The sequence below is a fragment of the Camelina sativa genome, chromosome 11 (assembly GCF_030686135.1).
Source record: "Camelina sativa cultivar CO46 ecotype springtype chromosome 11, ASM3068613v1".
Taxonomy (NCBI): Eukaryota; Viridiplantae; Streptophyta; class Magnoliopsida; order Brassicales; family Brassicaceae; genus Camelina; species Camelina sativa.
The window spans coordinates 1,430,366-1,446,353 of NC_141890.1; the positions used below are offsets into that span (position 1 = coordinate 1,430,366).

The following is a 15,988-nucleotide window of genomic DNA, read 5'->3' on the forward strand; positions in this document are numbered from 1 at the left end:
AAAATATACAAAAACGTTGAAACTAAAACCCATGTCTTGTGGCAGAAATAACCTATATCTGAAAGCCTAAATTACGACTAGAACCCGCGGTACACCGCGGGGACAATATTTTTAATTTTAAAATTTTAAAATTTATATGGTATTTATTTGTTATTTTATTATTATTTTATTAATTTTAAAAATATAAAATTTTACAGGTATTTGATATAAGTATTCAAAGATTTTTGTAGTGTTTTCAAGGTTTTAACCGTGTGGTATATGTATAGTCTAGTAATACATTTATCTCTTGGTACACATCTAATAATGTCACCAATCCCACTCTTATTTTAGGAAATTGATAGGGGTTAATGTTGTACATAAAACAAAGTAATTAAGAAAAACTAAAAGGGTATAACACAAAATATACTTAAAAAATGTTAATATAGACTAGGATTTAACCTGCGGTATACCGTGGGACAATATTTTTAATTTTTAAATTTATATTGTATTTATTTGTTATTTTATTTTTATTTTATTAATTTTAAAAATATAAAATTTTACAGATATTTGATATAAGTATTCAAAGTATAGATTTTTATAGTGTTTTCAAAGTTTTAACTCGTGTGGTATATGTATAGTCTAGTAATACATTTATTTCCTGATACACATCTAAAAGTGTCACCAATCCCACCAATCGCACTCTTATTTAACTCGCAACACACCACAAGACAATATTTGGTTATTTAACCCGCAATACACCGTAGGTTAAATTTGTTACTCAAATGATGTTGTGTCATTAAAACGGAATAGGTCCTACAGTCACCAAATATTTATTAAAATGCATTTTGAGATTTTTATGGGATTAATCATTTAATACATAGAGTTGTTCTAGGAACAAACAAAATGTATATATATTTTCAACCTTTGTATGACAATAAACGTTTAAAATTATGTTGGTTTAAATATATCCATTAATTGATTTTCTACAAATGTTATTTTAGGAAAATCTGTAGGAGTTAATAGATGTTGTGAAGATAGTTATGGCAATGAACGTATCAAATTAGGTCGTTTTAAATAGTTTCATTAATTGAGTTTCTACGAAATGTTATTTTAAGAAATTGATAGGGGTTAATGTTGTAAATAAAACAAAGTAATTAAGAAAAACTAAAAGAGCATAACATAAAATGTACTTCAAAAATGTTAATATAGATGTATTATATCATTGGGACTAATCATATATAAATTTATTCTCACTTTAATATTATTACAATTTAGGTTTTGCGATAAACTGGAACCCAGAACCGAGATTTATTACAATTTAGCTGAACAAGCTTCGTCAGACCCATCCTATCCCCAAATACAACTGTAAACAAAATCTAAAAACAGATATACCTAAATCAATTGAAAGCTCCACAATCACGACGGATATTACCATTACTACCGGTTTTAACACCAACACGACCGAGCTTGATCATTGAGTTAACAAAAGCTTGGTTAAACAGCTGTGCATTACTAGCCCATAAGTCAACGGTTGGCTTTGACCGACGATCGGTGAATAAGTCTTGATCAGACGTGAACAACCCTTTCCCTTGCTGCAAGTTCTTGTAGTAAACGTTGTCGAATTGTCTTGGTGTTGTTGGATCCATGTTTATAGCCACTCTTGGATCTATGTTTTGAGGACACGACGCTTTTAGCTCTGTCACGTAGGCTTTGTTAACTGTGGGATCCACTTTAGTTGTCTTGTTGAAACTGTATAACCGATTGAACACTTTGGTGCAATGCGCGAATCCTAATGTGTGCGCCCCTGATTTTAATTAAGATCAAACCAAATTAAATTAGAACTACACAAATTTTAAATCAAAACTGAAAAATACACATCGTAATAACCGAGATTTAACAAAACACGAATAAGGATCTAACAAGTCACTACAAGCTAATTAAGTTCGGTCCGAATGGTACTATTTTTGATCGAGAAGTAGTTTAACACTTACCGGAGAGAGCGATCATATCGTTAAGGCTAAGGCCGTTTTTGGCGAATAGCGAAGTGAGTTGGTTGACATTATCCGTCGGATGTGGCAACTTCCCTCCGACGCTTGCTGCCGTGGACGATAGTCCATCTAGCCTTCCCAATTCCACGTCGTATTTTGGTCCACCCGCCTATATTGAATTTAAATTATTAACTTACAATAACGTCGTTTTTATTTAACAAACCATGATATTATTATATAAAATAAGAATGAGTTACTAACAAGATTAACGACGTCACGAGTGGCCATCGTGAGAATATCAGCGCAAGAAACTTTGTTACGACAATTTGCGACGGCATCGAGAGCTTCTTTAGCTTTAATGACGGTGTCGAATCCATCTCCGGCCAACGATAAATTTTCCTCGTGATCCTTCTCCGCCTTATTATTATTAGTCGACGCTATCATAACTGATGCATCACACCCCTATGATATTAATCAATCAATTTATCCATAAATTAGACAAAATAATAATAATAATAATAATTTCACGCAAGAAAAGAAAGTTATCAATAAAAAAAAATGTTTTACATTAACGAAACAATCATGGAAATAAAGGCGTAGAGTGGCGGGAATGGTGGTGAAAGTTTGCTGGACTTTTTTCTGAACGGCGTTTCTGACGATTTGTTCGACGTTAGGGCAACTTCCGGCGTAGAAGTTGCGCCGGAGTTGAGCGGAGGCGAGGTTGAGAACGAGAAAAAGAGAGAGAAGAAGTAACAAGAGATTCGTTCTGTTCACCGCAGCCATGTTTAAAAAAAAAATATATAATTTTATTCTTAATATGTATATACATGAATAAAGTGAGAGGGATCTTCATATATAGGCTTTTGTGTGGTGCGCACAAGTAGCGCCGGCCAGCTTGCATTCATTTCATTTAAATGAAAAAGACTTAGTTCAAAAAAAAAAAAAAAAAAAATGAAAAAGACTAAATACTTTCTAGGTTTGGCATCATTTGATGGTTTTTTACGACTGATTTCTCAGTATTATTATATTTTTGGTTATATTCAAATATTTGATTTGTATTGGAATGTAAGACCTTTGCAATGTAATTATTTGTTGTATTTTAACGAGATTTTTAAATGAACTGATCCGTTTGTTGTAAATATCGTTCTATATATTAAATGTTTCTATCAATGTTGTGTGCGATATGATCACAAGAATAATCAATATGAGGGAATAGAGAGTGGTGGGGATTGAGAGGGATATATAAGTTGATAACGATGCTTCACTTGTCATTCCGAATAATTGTGTTATGGCCACCTTGAATCTTTCTGATATCTCAACTACTACTTCTGACTATTATACTTTTTCCGTTCATGTATTAGTTAAATAGTCTAATTAACTACGACAACCTTAATTCTAACAAGCAATCCCCATAACCATAAGTGATCGATAGAAGAACGACATATATTCAAGTTTCATATATATCTTTTGATTTACCTACCATTCAGTTTTACAAAATTCCAATTTGTGACAAGCTATTTCATCAAAAAAAAAAAAATCTCATTTTATTAACAAAAAGGTAACATTTTACCATTTAAAGGTTAAGTTATTTGTTCCGCACATCTTTTTCTTTTTATTTACAAAAAACTGATCTTGATGATCGATCAAACTCTTTATTTTCAATAGATATATCTTTATGAACACTGATTAGGTTTTATTTAGATCTTGTTAATCACCAAGTTAAAAATATACTTTACGAGGATTGTTATAAAACAATCATATGCCTTAAAAAAAACTCGACCTACTACTACTGCCTTGAAATATACAATACCACTAAACTAAAGCAATTTAATTCTTTACTACAAATCTACAAAATAAAAGCTACAAATGATCCGAATCAGTTGATGACATAACATGATCATGGTTTTATCTAGGGCTGTTTTACGTTGTTTCAGAAGCTAATGGTTTAAAATAATATAGATGTAAAGGTTTTTTTTTTTTTTTTTTTTTTTTTTTTTTTTTTTAAAGTTATTATCTATGGTTATTGATACAAACTTTAGTTGAGGGGAGAAACAAGAGCTTTAGTTGACGTTGACGAGGATAATTATTCTTTAAAACAGTCATTCAAAAAATAGCTACTACTGCATATGCATGCAAGTAAAGGCAATCACGCTTCTTTCTGTTATTTGTCATTTATTTTATATTTCTTTTCCTAATGAAAGCTATATTCGTTATCTTATCGATCGAGAAAACATGAAAAGTTATCTAGTAATCGATTGTGATTTGATTAAAAGGATCTAATTTTTATTCATTGATTTGTTTTCACATGCAAAACAAATGGTTGAATTGTCTTCCACGAATATTCCTGTAACCCAAAAAAAAACAAGTAATCACACATGCATACAAAAGAAGAAGGAACAGATCAGAAGACAACAACAATAAAAAATAACAAAAGATGTATAATATATAGTTGTGGAAAGATCTGTTTTAAATATAATGTTCATTCTGGATATATAGGTTAAACAAGTCAGGCCATAATTAGCTAATTATTTAATTTTTTTCAAAGCTTTATTTATATGTGCGTAGCGTTCTTCTGCTAAAAGGCCCGCATCAAAGGATTAAAAACAAGACATGCACGTTGTCTTTAAATAATTAATCTACATGTTGTGTCGTCGTACAAAACATTAATTAATTATACTACAGCCACAAACAATATGTTTTGTTATGTGGTTTAGTGTTAATGAATGCACCACATGATTCAAGAGGTGAAGGGTTCAAATCTCCTCTAAAATTAATTTTTGCTCTTTTTACACCTGATCCAAAATTTTGGCTGGATCCGCCCGTGCTTATGCTATATGATGAGAGATTGAGAGTTATAACGCTAATAATTTACTTAGCTATTGATAGAAAGAGAGCATCTCATTTCCAGTATTTTTTTTTTGTCTACTACAATATACAAAAATCTGAATCAAATTAGATCTAGATTTAAATTATTAAAAATACATACGGCTTTCCAAAAAAATATTCGATGAAGTGTTTCTTTGTTTGTAGGATAGAAAAATAGAAACACACGTAGTCATGTATACGTCTTCTAGTGTCTAACGTAGAGCATGAAAATGCGCATATATCGCAATGGTTGTATTAAATAATTCATATGGTTGTTAAAAAGACCAAAATAGGATGGCTCGTACGGCTTCTAGTTTTTAAATTTTTTTCTATACAAATCGGATTTATCATGTGCCACGTGATTGAGAGAAAAAGAGACATACACAAAAGGAATCTTTTTTCCTCCAAAGTGTAATATTTTTTAAAAATAAAATATCACAGATTACATTAATAGTCTATTGTCAATTTGTCATGATTACATATTACATACATATTCCTTATAATCCAAAGGTAAAAAGGTGCAAAAAATCGTTCATGAATCAGTTTTCACTTTTCACCTTCTTCCAAATTAAAGTTACACTGCAATCTGCATGCTATAGATAAAGTATCCAATGTAAGTAACAGTGACGATTAAAAAAAAAAAGAAAGAATTGATTTTAAATTATTTTAAATGTAAACAAATATAAATCCACTTTTAATTTGGATTTCCTAATGATCACTTACTTCATCCTACTAAACACAGACTCCGTGTCTCATGGGTCTTGCTTTTAATTATTGGGCATTTTAATGGGCTTTATGGGCCTCAAACCTCGATCCAAGAAAAAAAAATCTCCCCGCCACGACCTTATCCATGGAAGAACTCTGCAATCTTCTTCGTTTGCCATTGCCAAAATCCTTCTACTGCTACTCCAAAATCGTGTCTTTTGCGCGAGCAGAAGTGTTCTCAACTCGAAAATTTGATGATTTGACTCTTCAATTTTTGTTAGATAGTATTCTATAAAGCAATGGAGCTTTGTTCTTCATCTTCTTCATCTTCTTCTCTCCTTCGCATTTGTTCATCTTCAGCACCTGAAATCTCATTCTCTTCTTCAATCTCTCAGTTCCCATCTAAAACCCAACTAAACCTCACAAAACCCAGATTCCAAAATCTCCGGATTTGCGCTTCCGTGACGGCGGAGACTCATCAAGGTCTCCCACGAGACAGTCCTCAACGTCTTCTCAAGGAGCTAGCTCAGCGTAAAACAGCGACAGGGCCGAAGAAGAAAGTACCACCGAAACGATTCATCTTAAGGCCACCATTAGACGACAAGAAACTAGCTGAGAGATTCCTCAATAGTCCACAATTGTCTCTAAAGTCGTTTCCTTTACTCAGCTCTTGTCTCCCATCTTCAAAGCTTAACAACGCTGATAAAACATGGATCGATGAGTACCTTCTTGAAGTCAAACAAGCGTTAGGGTATTCTCTGGAGCCTTCGGAGAGCTTAGGAGATGATAACCCTGCGAAACATTTCGATACGTTGCTCTATCTTGCTTTCCAGCATCCGTCTTGTGACAGGGCACGTGCGAGGCATGTGAAGAATGGGCACTCGAGGCTTTGGTTTCTGGGTCAGTATGTGCTTGAGCTTGCTCTTACGGAGTTTTTCTTGCAGAGGTATCCGAGGGAGTCTCCGGGGCCTATGAGGGAGAGAGTGTTTGCTTTGATTGGGAAGAGGTATCTTCCAAAGTGGGTTAAAGCTGCGAGCTTGCAAAATCTCATCTTTCCTTATGATGATATGGATAAGTTGATTAGGAAAGAGCGTGAGCCTCCGGTTAAGTAAGTTTCTCTCTTCTCTTCTTTCTTTCTCATTGCCTGTGCTTTGGATGATGATGATGATGATTTCAGTTGAGTTATTCCTTAGTTTCGTTGCTTTGAGCTGAGACTTTAGCTTGAATGTGTTAAAATAGTGATATATATGTAGTAGGAGGAACTAGTATATGATGTCCCATCCTCTCAAGAACTTGTTTTGGATAAGCCTTAAGTCTCACCATGAGTTAGATATCTTAGCTGTTATGCCATTGCCAGCTTTAACTTTGTATAAGCGTTGAATCCTCCAAAGGGGACTTAAACAACTGAGTGGTTTAGTTAGCTGGTCAAAGATTTCTCATTGTGGATAGGATCTGTCGTATCTGTTTGTAGTGTGTCATCATTTGTATAAAGCATTTAGTTACTTGTAGTCTAAAATATGATAAACCGAAGTTCCAACAATTCGATTCAAATGGGCTGTATGATGATAGCTGGTACTATATATCTACCTCAGGCTTACCATTTGATTATATTAAATGACTGAAAACTCGATGAGTCGGAGCATCCCAATATCTCATAAATGACATGTACTTATCCATGTTAATTTTGTTTGTTCTCTTGGCTAGATCTGTGTTCTGGGCTTTGTTTGGTGCCATCTATCTATGCTATGGGATGCCAGAAGTGTATCGTGTACTTTTTGAAGTGTTTGGGATGGACCCAGATGCAGATGAATGTCAGCCTCGAAGCAGGAGACAGCTCGAGGATGTAGATTATGTTTCTGTTGAATTTGAAGGCAAAAAGCTAGCTTGGCAAGATATTGCTACTTACAAGGTAATGTAGAGGAACAAGCTACAAAATCACAGTTTACTTCTTTGCTTTTATTGAAGAAGATTGATTCCTTTGTTTTGTTTTCTGTTTCTTCAGCCTCCTGAAGATGCTTTATTCGCACACCCGAGGCTATTCAGAGCTTGTGTGCCTCCGGGAATGCATCGTTTCAGAGGGAACATATGGGATTTTGACAGCAAACCCAAAGTTATGCAGACCCTTGGATACCCTTTACCGATGAATGATAGAATCAAGGAGATAACCGAAGCAAGAAACATCGAACTTGGACTCGGTTTACAGGTACAAAAAGCGGCTTTATTGGCTTTGTCATGCAGTATATTACTTTCCTTCTCTAAACCCTGTTTCACTTACCTTAAATCACACAGCTCTGCTTCTTGCATCCTTCAAAACACAAGTTTGAACACCCGCGGTTTTGTTTTGAGCGGCTAGAATACGTAGGACAGAAGATACAGGTGAGAATAACGGATCTCTCATCTTAAAAGATCAAAAGTAAGTGTTTCTTTGTTTTTGTTTAACCTGGTTTTTCGACATGGGATGATCATGCAGGATATAGCAATGGCAGAACGTTTGTTAATGAAGCACTTGGACGCACCAGGGAAGTGGTTGCAAGAGAAGCATCGACGTCTATTAATGAACAAATTCTGTGGGCGGTATCTTAGAGAAAAACGTCTTCACAACTTTATAATATACTCAGAGGAGGTTCATGATCGGTATGAGCATAACCGGAGACTAAGGAATCCGGCAACAACCGCTGTTCAACAAGCCATTCATGGTCTTGCCTACACCATCTATGGAAAACCCGATGTTCGGCGGCTCATGTTCGAGGTTTTCGACTTTGAACAAATCCAACCAAAAGCCGTCTGAAAACCTTAAGTCCTCCTATCTCATTTGTCTTGATGTCTGTTAGTTTGCTTCTGGATTTTGTTTCTGTAGTTAAAACTTATTTACCTTTGGAACTTTGATAAGGCTTCAAACATAAGATGATGATACCAAACTCTTTTTGTTTATACTTTATGCCAAAACCCAACATCTCAGACATGAAAGTATAGATAGACACAAGCTTTTTCGTGTTACTACTAAAAAACTAAACTTACAGATCCAAGCAAAAGGATCCATAAATATACATTTGGGTCCTCTGTATATTATTTGTTAATTTACCCTGTGATTTTAGTTTAGCTTTTTTCACTTCTTGAGATGAGGGAAGCAAACGACGACGTCGGATTAGAGTGTTTGGCCTTTGCATGTTCCCTGCACTTGACTTCTGATGTTGTTTGTACAGATGAACTGTATCTTTTGATTAAGCTTGTTTTACCCCAAAAAAAAAAATTGATTAAGATTCTGAATTATCCAATCGAGCTTAATGGGCCTGTATATGGGCTTTCTGCCAGAGCCATTTTTAATATCTCACGTAAGGTCCAAAAAAGTTGACCTGAAGTATTCACCGTTGGATGAAGATCTCATCGAACCGTCTAGATAAAAAACATTTAGATTTCAGACCGTTGGGGAAGAAAATACTCGACTAGTAAAAAAAGGGAAATTAGAAAAAAAGGAAAAGAAAAAGGAAATATCAAATCCTAATCCTAAATTCCTATTGATGACCGTCATAAACATTTATCTATAAATATAACGCTCTACTCTCTAATACTTAGACTAATAAGCATCACATCTTCTTTCCTTTTTTTTTTGGTTCTTCGTTACTACCGTCTCTGTGATTTGTTGTCTGGTGCCAGTGATGGTGTGTGTGATATTCTATCAAACCCGATGCGCGTCTCTCTGATTTCGTTTCTAATCCGATCATCTCCGTTCATTCTTCTTCTAGGGTTTTGGTCTCTCTCTCCCGATTTTTACATCTTCTTTGTTCTGTTATTCTTCTTCTCTTATTTTTGTTGATTTATATTTCTGGAGGATCGCTGATGGGCTATGAATGATCGTTGTCACTCTAATTCATTCTCGGTTTCTAAATTGCATCGGTTGTTTTTTTTTTAATGTGTTCATGTGATTTAGTTGTGTCGTTGTGTTATTTCAGGTTTTGGATGAATCAGTGATGGCTTAGATGAAGAGTAAAGACTCTTCTCCTGGGCTACATCTTCGGGTAGTGTTCTTCCGCTTCTACGTGCTTGTTTTTTTTTTCTAGGGTTTGGTTCGGTTGTTTTATATATGTTCATTCTATTTACTTGTTGGTTCTTATGTTCTTTCAGGTGTTGGATGATGCGATCAGTTATGGCTTTTCTCTGTTGGCTGTGCCAACATCTTCAGGGGTTTTGTTCTTTCTCTTTACACTTTCTTCTACTTTTGTTTTTGTTTTCGTTTTTGTTCTTAATTACGTTTATTGCTTCGTCTTGCAGGTATTTCAGAAGCGAATTATGATAAAGATCATCCCGCACGTATTAGTTCTTCTCCTTGATACGTCTTCAGGCCACAGGTTACTTCCTCTCAACGCATCTCTCTGATTTTTCTTTTTGCTTCCCTGAGTAAGTTAAGTTTATTCTTCGTTTTGCAGGTGTTTTGGAATCAAATTTTTGATCCGATCATCATCATCGCTCTGTATTTCCCACACTTCTCCTACGGTTTGATTCCTAAATCTTACTTTTACTCAGTCCCTCTGTTTTTGTAGATTGTGGTTGATGCCTTTGATTGATTGTTTGTTGTCAAGCTTTGAATGGATGGTTTTAGAGGGTTTTTATTGGCTAACTTCTGTGTGTTTTTCAGGAGGAATGAAAGGAATAGGATCAGTGTCTCTTGATGCTTGGTGATGCTATGCTTGATGCTAAAGATGTAATTGTCTAATGTAAGTGATTTCTCTTTTTGAACTTTATTCCAATCTAGTATAACACTTCATTCTAGATGTACTATTATGTATAATACGACTCTAGAAGGTTTAGTTAGTGAAACTGTTCGAACAAAGTTACATGTTCACTTCTGAATTTTGACTTTGGTTCTGCGGTTTTTTTCCTTCTCATTACATGTTAATGTTTACTTGTCGTTTTTGTTATTTCAGGTTTTGGATGATGCTTCTAACAATCAGTGATGGCTTTGACTGATCATACTCTGGCGTTCTCATGGGTTCCTTGCTCTAAACCCATCTCTTTTCTTTGTTTCTGAATTTTTACTTTGGTTCTGTGTTTTTTTACCTTCTTCTAATTACATGTTAATATTTTTCAGGTTAAAATATGGCATTGGAGACAACGCAGCAGATCACTGCTCTCTCTCGGTTCCTAGTTTGCAGAATGCTAACTGTTACTAAGGTTTGTTCAATTGTTTAACACCCACAACCTTTTGTTCTTGAATGATTCTCACATTAATTGGTTACTAAGATCTTGATGATTTTTAATTCAGATCCCAAATCATGAGAGGCTATAAAGATTTCTCTTAATGAGCTCCAGAAGGTTCTTATCGACAACAGTCTTCCTGATGATCATATGTATACCACAACCACTCATCTTCTGTTTGATCATCAATTCAAATTAACTTACTTTCTCGCTGTTTGTTTGTAACATAACTCTGTTTTGTTTTGTCTTCGCAGGTCTCAGTCTGATTTTGGAAACCAATTATTTGTTTTAAGGTGGTGCTGCATACTTTTCAGATCTTTGATAGAAACCTTATCTTAACATATGTCCTGTGAATAGTGTTTTCTGATGATAATTTCAGTTTGTAGCTTGCTTATGGATCGACGTGGTTATTATATATGGGGAAGAGTACATTATTAAATCATCACAACTGTTGATGTTGGTAAAGTAAAATGTCTTGGGTGGACCAGAACGTGATGGAAGTGTTACAGTTGTTCAGATCCTGTGACTTATCTAGCATCTAGTGAGCTAGCATCTACGCTTCAAGCCTAGTACCCTGTTGTTCACTTCTATAAGAGAGAAGCATCAGGTAACTATCTGGTCTCCCCTGTATCTATGTTGGTTTCTCACATTGCATAGTACCCCACTTTTAGATACATGGCTTTAGATCAGTCAACACCTGCATGTCATGTACCGCAATATTCTTGGTAGTGTCTCTTATCGAAATGTGCACAGGATCCATGTAGACCAGGAGTCAAAGAATCAGTTAGCTTTTGTTCGACGAAAATCTATTGTTTAGCTTGTTTATAACCAGAACTGTTGAAATTTTTAGATGAAAGTTTATTGTTTAGCTTGTTAATAACAGTTGATGATGTTCAGGTCAGTCCGTACGGTGATTTCCATCTTGAGATGCATATGCCTCCGAGCCTTATACTCTGACAAGTTGTTGTCAGTGGAGATGGGAAAAATGATGCCCCTCCTGCATTACACGAGCTATAGAAATACTCAAACTAAGAATCATCTTTGCAGGATGACAACTTTGCTTCCTAAGTTAAAGGTTTGCCCAAATTCTCATCTTTCCGCATTATAGATTCCTTTCTTGTCTCAAGGTTTAGAAAGTACATAATCTACTAACCACAATTACCTCTGCTATGTGTCTTATTGAGTTTTTCAGATTCTCTTGATGTGTTTTATTGTGTGTTTCCAGTTTCTCTTGCTTGGATAGGTTTTGGTAATTATTTTGCCGCCCAAGAGGAGGGTGACCAAGCCATGGCTGCATATCTCGCTCCCGCTAGGCTATTGCCAGGGTAATCACGTTACTCTTATTCTCTTTAAAACTAGTGACTGAAAATCTGTAAGCTTGTATCCATAATGATACATTCTTAGCCCTGAAGCATTGTAGTAGTCGTCTGATAACGTTGACAAAATGTGTTTTTTGCAGGTTGAATCTTGATATTATCTTGTTCCAGGTGTCATTGCCAACTCTGTACATTGGAATGGAGTATATGCGAACCTACAGCTACAAAGCTTGCCGACCAGGTAAATGTTATAAATGCTGTTGCAAACTATATGAAATTGTGCGTTCATCTTCTCTTTACAGTCTGCTTATCTCTGAAATTTCCAAATTCTATTAATCACAAAGCTACACTATAAAATGGGGACGATTCAGTAAATTGAGTTAACAACATCAACTATGTATCAGCTGGTATGGTAAAGTTGTGCGGTGATTAAGTTTAAAAAGACATTGTCCCAAATACCATTGCATCAACTGAAACCTGGATACCAACTGTGGTCAATCTCGCTTATGCATATAGAAAGCTTATTGTTTAGCTTGTTAATAACAGTTGATGATGTTCAGGTCAGTCCGTACGGTGATTTCCGTCTTGAGATGCATATGCCTCCGAGCCTTATACTCTGACAAGTTGCTGTCAGTGGAGATGGGAAAAATGATGCCCCTCCTGCATTACACGAGCTATAGAAATACTCAAACTGTTGAATTTTTTTTTATTGAATTCTCTAAACTGATATATTATGTCGGAATCGAAAAAGTTCTCTTTCCAAGTATTTCATCAGACAGCCGTTCATTTTCTCATTGGTGTGAAAAATTTTGAGTGGATTTGCAGGCAGATATTGGTCCTTGCTATGGGAATAGAAGTGGCTAAGGAGAGTTTGGACATCATCATCTTTGCAGGATGACAACTTTGCTTCCTTTGTTAAGGTTTGCTCAAATTCTCATCTTTCCTCATTATAGATTCCTTCCTTGTCTTTAGGACGTCTAGTCTATGTAAACATTCAGAAATTCGTCCAGTTTCAGCTCACAGTCAATGTCGTAGCTCTCGTGTGCTCAAGTTGCAGAGAGGATTTTATCAAAGACGATGTCTGCTACAGCATGCTAAATGAGTTGAAGAGCAGCAATGTCTTTTGGTTTTAAGAGCCTTCCAGTTTCCAGTACCTTTTCCTTTTTCTGCTCTAGGAGTTGTAGGGTTCGGCTTGGTTCTCCATCTTTGACAACATCCCAGAGATCTTTATTCATGAGTGTGGTTTTCATTCTTGTAGACCAGAACTCGTAATTCTGTCCATCAATGACTGCAACAAGTTGAGATGATTGCAGGTTTATCGCCATCTCTGATCTCTTTTTTCTTTTCTGGTTCTATCTATCTTTGGTAACTCTTGTTCTGACTTCTTACACTTTTTCTTGTTTCTTGCTTTAACAGGCTCCTAGGATAAAATCAAGTTGAGCTCTGGTACCATGTTGAACTCTTGCTCATATCTTCAGGTATGCTTTCACTCACTCTTTTACTTTTCCACTCTTTTCTCTTAGAAATTAAATCGATTTTACCCTAAACTTGTTTCATTTCATTACATCCGTAACCTTACAACTCTTCTTACACACATACCTAATAGAGTGTTTATTAACTTACACACACACACTTGCATACATCTTTTCACCTTAACTGTAGACGTCACTCACACCTAGGATGACTTGTGTTTAGGCTCCAGCAACTCTCAACAACTCTCCACTGTTCAGAATCAGACCTAGCAACTTCTATAATTATTCTAACGTTAGCTAACTTAGAGTACATCAAACTACTTCGACGAATGTGCCACAACAAAACCAACTAGACATTTTCTGTTTGGCCAAAATCACTTCTGCAGGTCCAAACACATCTAGAAAACATTATTTGTTATGTTGACTTCTTCTGTTCACGTTTAGTGGGTCTCTAGACTTTAAATACATCCATAAGCCATGAACTAGCATTTGAAGAAAGTGGATGAATATATGAATACATTGAAAAAGAGATTTTAATGAGAAAACCTTGAATCTATAGAAGCGACCAATTATTATGGAAACTCAAAACATTCAAGGAAAAGATTAAATCTATAGAAGCGACCAATTATTACCATTTACCACAACAGAGAAATACTAGTTAGTAATTTTCAACTACACAAAACAAAACCAATGTTACAAACCTCACTATACAGAAGAAATATCACGGCATATATTAAACTAAACATACCCCCTCTTTACACATCGTTGTTTGCTGCTTAGAGTCACACATATATACGATTCTCCAGAGATTTAAAAACCAATTTTAATCATATTTTACAAAAATACAAAATGCATTGATGTTATCATGTTTATAGAGAATACCTCTCTCAGCTTCCGTAGCATCATCATGTGTGGCATCGTTCCTCCTCTCCCTTTCTGTATCTCAAATAAGAGCAGAGAAATAAAAAAAACAGATCATATTAGAGTATAGGTGAAATTTATTAAGAATTAGAACGGTTTGTGTTAACCATATGTTAACCGGCTAAACAAGGGTACCAGAAGCAAGTCTGTTCTTCGTGCATGGTTGGTTGTTCCCAGAGCAACCTGAAATGAATAGTATCAAGGAAATAACCGAAGCAAGAAACATCGAACTTGGACTCGGTTTACAGGTACAAAAAGCGGCTTTTATTGGCTTAGTTTCCTTCTCTAAACCCTGTTTCACTTACCTGAAATCACACAGCTCTGCTTCTTGCATCCTTCAAAACACAAGTTTGAACACCCGCGGTTTTGTTTTGAGCGGCTAGAATACGTAGGACAGAAGATACCGGTGAGAAGAACTCTCTCTCATCTAAAAAAGATCAAAAGAATGTGTTTTTGTTTAACCTGGTTTTGAGAGCAATGGCAGAACGTTTGTTGATGAAGCACTTGGACGCACCAGGGAAGTGGTTGCAAGAGAAGCATCGACGTCTATTAATGAACAAATTCTGTGGGCGGTATCTTAGAGAAAAACGTCTTCACAACTTTGTGAGCAAAACAGAGGTTCCAACAGATACTGATTAAAACATGTTTCACTTGTAACTTGCAGCAACAAAAGGGTCAGAAAGCTTGTTTACCTCTATATCCATTTCGAGATTCTCTTTTGCTTTAGATATCCGTCCACGGATTTTGATGGCATTTAATTACTATACCTCCTGCAGCTGAGATATGGTTATCTTTTATCATCACCATCATGTCAAATAATCCCATGCTATGATTCCTCCCTCCACCAAACAGAACCTAATAAAATCTAAGTAAGAAAACTCGAGGTGTATCAAGAGATATTAATAATCTCCTCAGAAATCCAAATGTTCCCAAGAAGAGATTAAAATGAGCAGCAAATGTGTCTCAAATATGGTCGGGTTTGAAATAGGTGAAACAACTGTAGAACGTACCGCCCATTTTATCTGACCAATCGCAAACCAGGAGCTAGCATTTGTCTCCAGTATACGTGCAGGGTATGCAGTTAACTGCACAAAACAAACTCAACAAGCTAAACGTACTCTCCATAGAATTTACACACAGTGACACAGACAATAACAAATTAGAGGGACAGTGTTACACTACTAACACTGAACTATAGAACCAAAGAAATAATGTGTTATCAAACATCTACTGTTTTGTTTTAAACTACACAAAAACAAAATTAATGTGACGAAAAAAACCACCTATACAGAAAAATATCACGGTATATCAAACTAAACATACTCAGTAGATGTATTTCTTACACATAGTTGCTGCTCCTGTAGTCCTCCGGCCTCAAGTCACACACACACAAAAACGATGCTCCTTCCTCGAGATATTTGAAAACTATTTTAATCATTTTTCACAAAATAAAAAAATGCACTGTTGTAATCATGTTTTTTTTAGAGAAAATATAATACCGTAGCATCATCAGTTGCATTGCATAGTTCCTCCTCTCCCTTGTTGTATC

The 15,988-nt window shown here is 35.5% G+C and overlaps 2 protein-coding genes and 1 long non-coding RNA gene across 4 annotated transcripts; 2 read left to right on the plus strand and 1 right to left on the minus strand.

The window, feature by feature from the left end:
• Positions 1-1,201: 1,201 nt before the first annotated feature.
• LOC104721010 (peroxidase 50) lies at positions 1,202-2,974 on the minus strand. The gene is made up of 4 exons (XM_010438917.3): positions 2,535-2,974; positions 2,229-2,429; positions 1,971-2,136; positions 1,202-1,783 (listed from the first exon to the last, which is right to left on the minus strand). The coding sequence occupies exons 1-4, from the start codon at positions 2,748-2,750 to the stop codon at positions 1,377-1,379; spliced, it is 990 nt and encodes a 329-aa protein (XP_010437219.1). The 5' UTR covers positions 2,751-2,974; the 3' UTR covers positions 1,202-1,376.
• A 2,704-nt stretch (positions 2,975-5,678) lies between these two features.
• On the plus strand, positions 5,679-8,468 carry LOC104721011 (ribonuclease III domain-containing protein RNC1, chloroplastic). The gene is made up of 5 exons (XM_010438918.2): positions 5,679-6,645; positions 7,242-7,446; positions 7,540-7,740; positions 7,827-7,913; positions 8,008-8,468. Exons 1-5 carry the CDS (start codon positions 5,837-5,839, stop codon positions 8,323-8,325), a joined length of 1,620 nt encoding a protein of 539 aa, XP_010437220.1. The 5' UTR covers positions 5,679-5,836; the 3' UTR covers positions 8,326-8,468.
• A 589-nt stretch (positions 8,469-9,057) lies between these two features.
• LOC104721013 (uncharacterized) lies at positions 9,058-15,167 on the plus strand. 2 transcript variants are annotated; one of them, XR_015573167.1, is made up of 21 exons: positions 9,155-9,287; positions 9,488-9,553; positions 9,660-9,719; positions 9,807-9,883; positions 9,962-10,028; positions 10,171-10,249; positions 10,460-10,524; positions 10,624-10,706; positions 10,798-10,882; positions 10,985-11,023; positions 11,117-11,337; positions 11,628-11,805; positions 11,956-12,055; positions 12,190-12,287; positions 12,607-12,739; positions 12,872-12,966; positions 13,057-13,359; positions 13,463-13,524; positions 14,570-14,687; positions 14,759-14,845; positions 14,924-15,167. It is a non-coding gene; the product is annotated as an uncharacterized LOC104721013 (long non-coding RNA). The 2 variants fall into 2 exon arrangements; XR_015573166.1 differs by having other exon boundaries at positions 9,058-9,287; positions 11,110-11,337; positions 12,607-12,966.
• The last annotated feature ends 821 nt before the right edge of the window (positions 15,168-15,988 follow it).

Bases quoted from the DNA above. Each gene is read 5' to 3' on its own strand.
- LOC104721010 (XM_010438917.3), bottom strand. From the start codon at position 2,750: ATGGCTGCGGTGAACAGAACGAATCTCTTGTTACTTCTTCTCTCTCTT. The intron at 2,430-2,534 runs GTAAAACATTTT...TTAATATCATAG, and splicing joins TCCATGATTGTTTCGTTAAT to GGGTGTGATGCATCAGTTAT. The intron at 1,784-1,970 runs GTAAGTGTTAAA...AATTAAAATCAG, and splicing joins CGATATGATCGCTCTCTCCG to GGGCGCACACATTAGGATTC.
- LOC104721011 (XM_010438918.2), top strand. From the start codon at position 5,837: ATGGAGCTTTGTTCTTCATCTTCTTCATCTTCTTCTCTCCTTCGCATT. The intron at 6,646-7,241 runs GTAAGTTTCTCT...TCTCTTGGCTAG, and splicing joins GAGCGTGAGCCTCCGGTTAA to ATCTGTGTTCTGGGCTTTGT. The intron at 7,914-8,007 runs GTGAGAATAACG...ATGATCATGCAG, and splicing joins ACGTAGGACAGAAGATACAG to GATATAGCAATGGCAGAACG.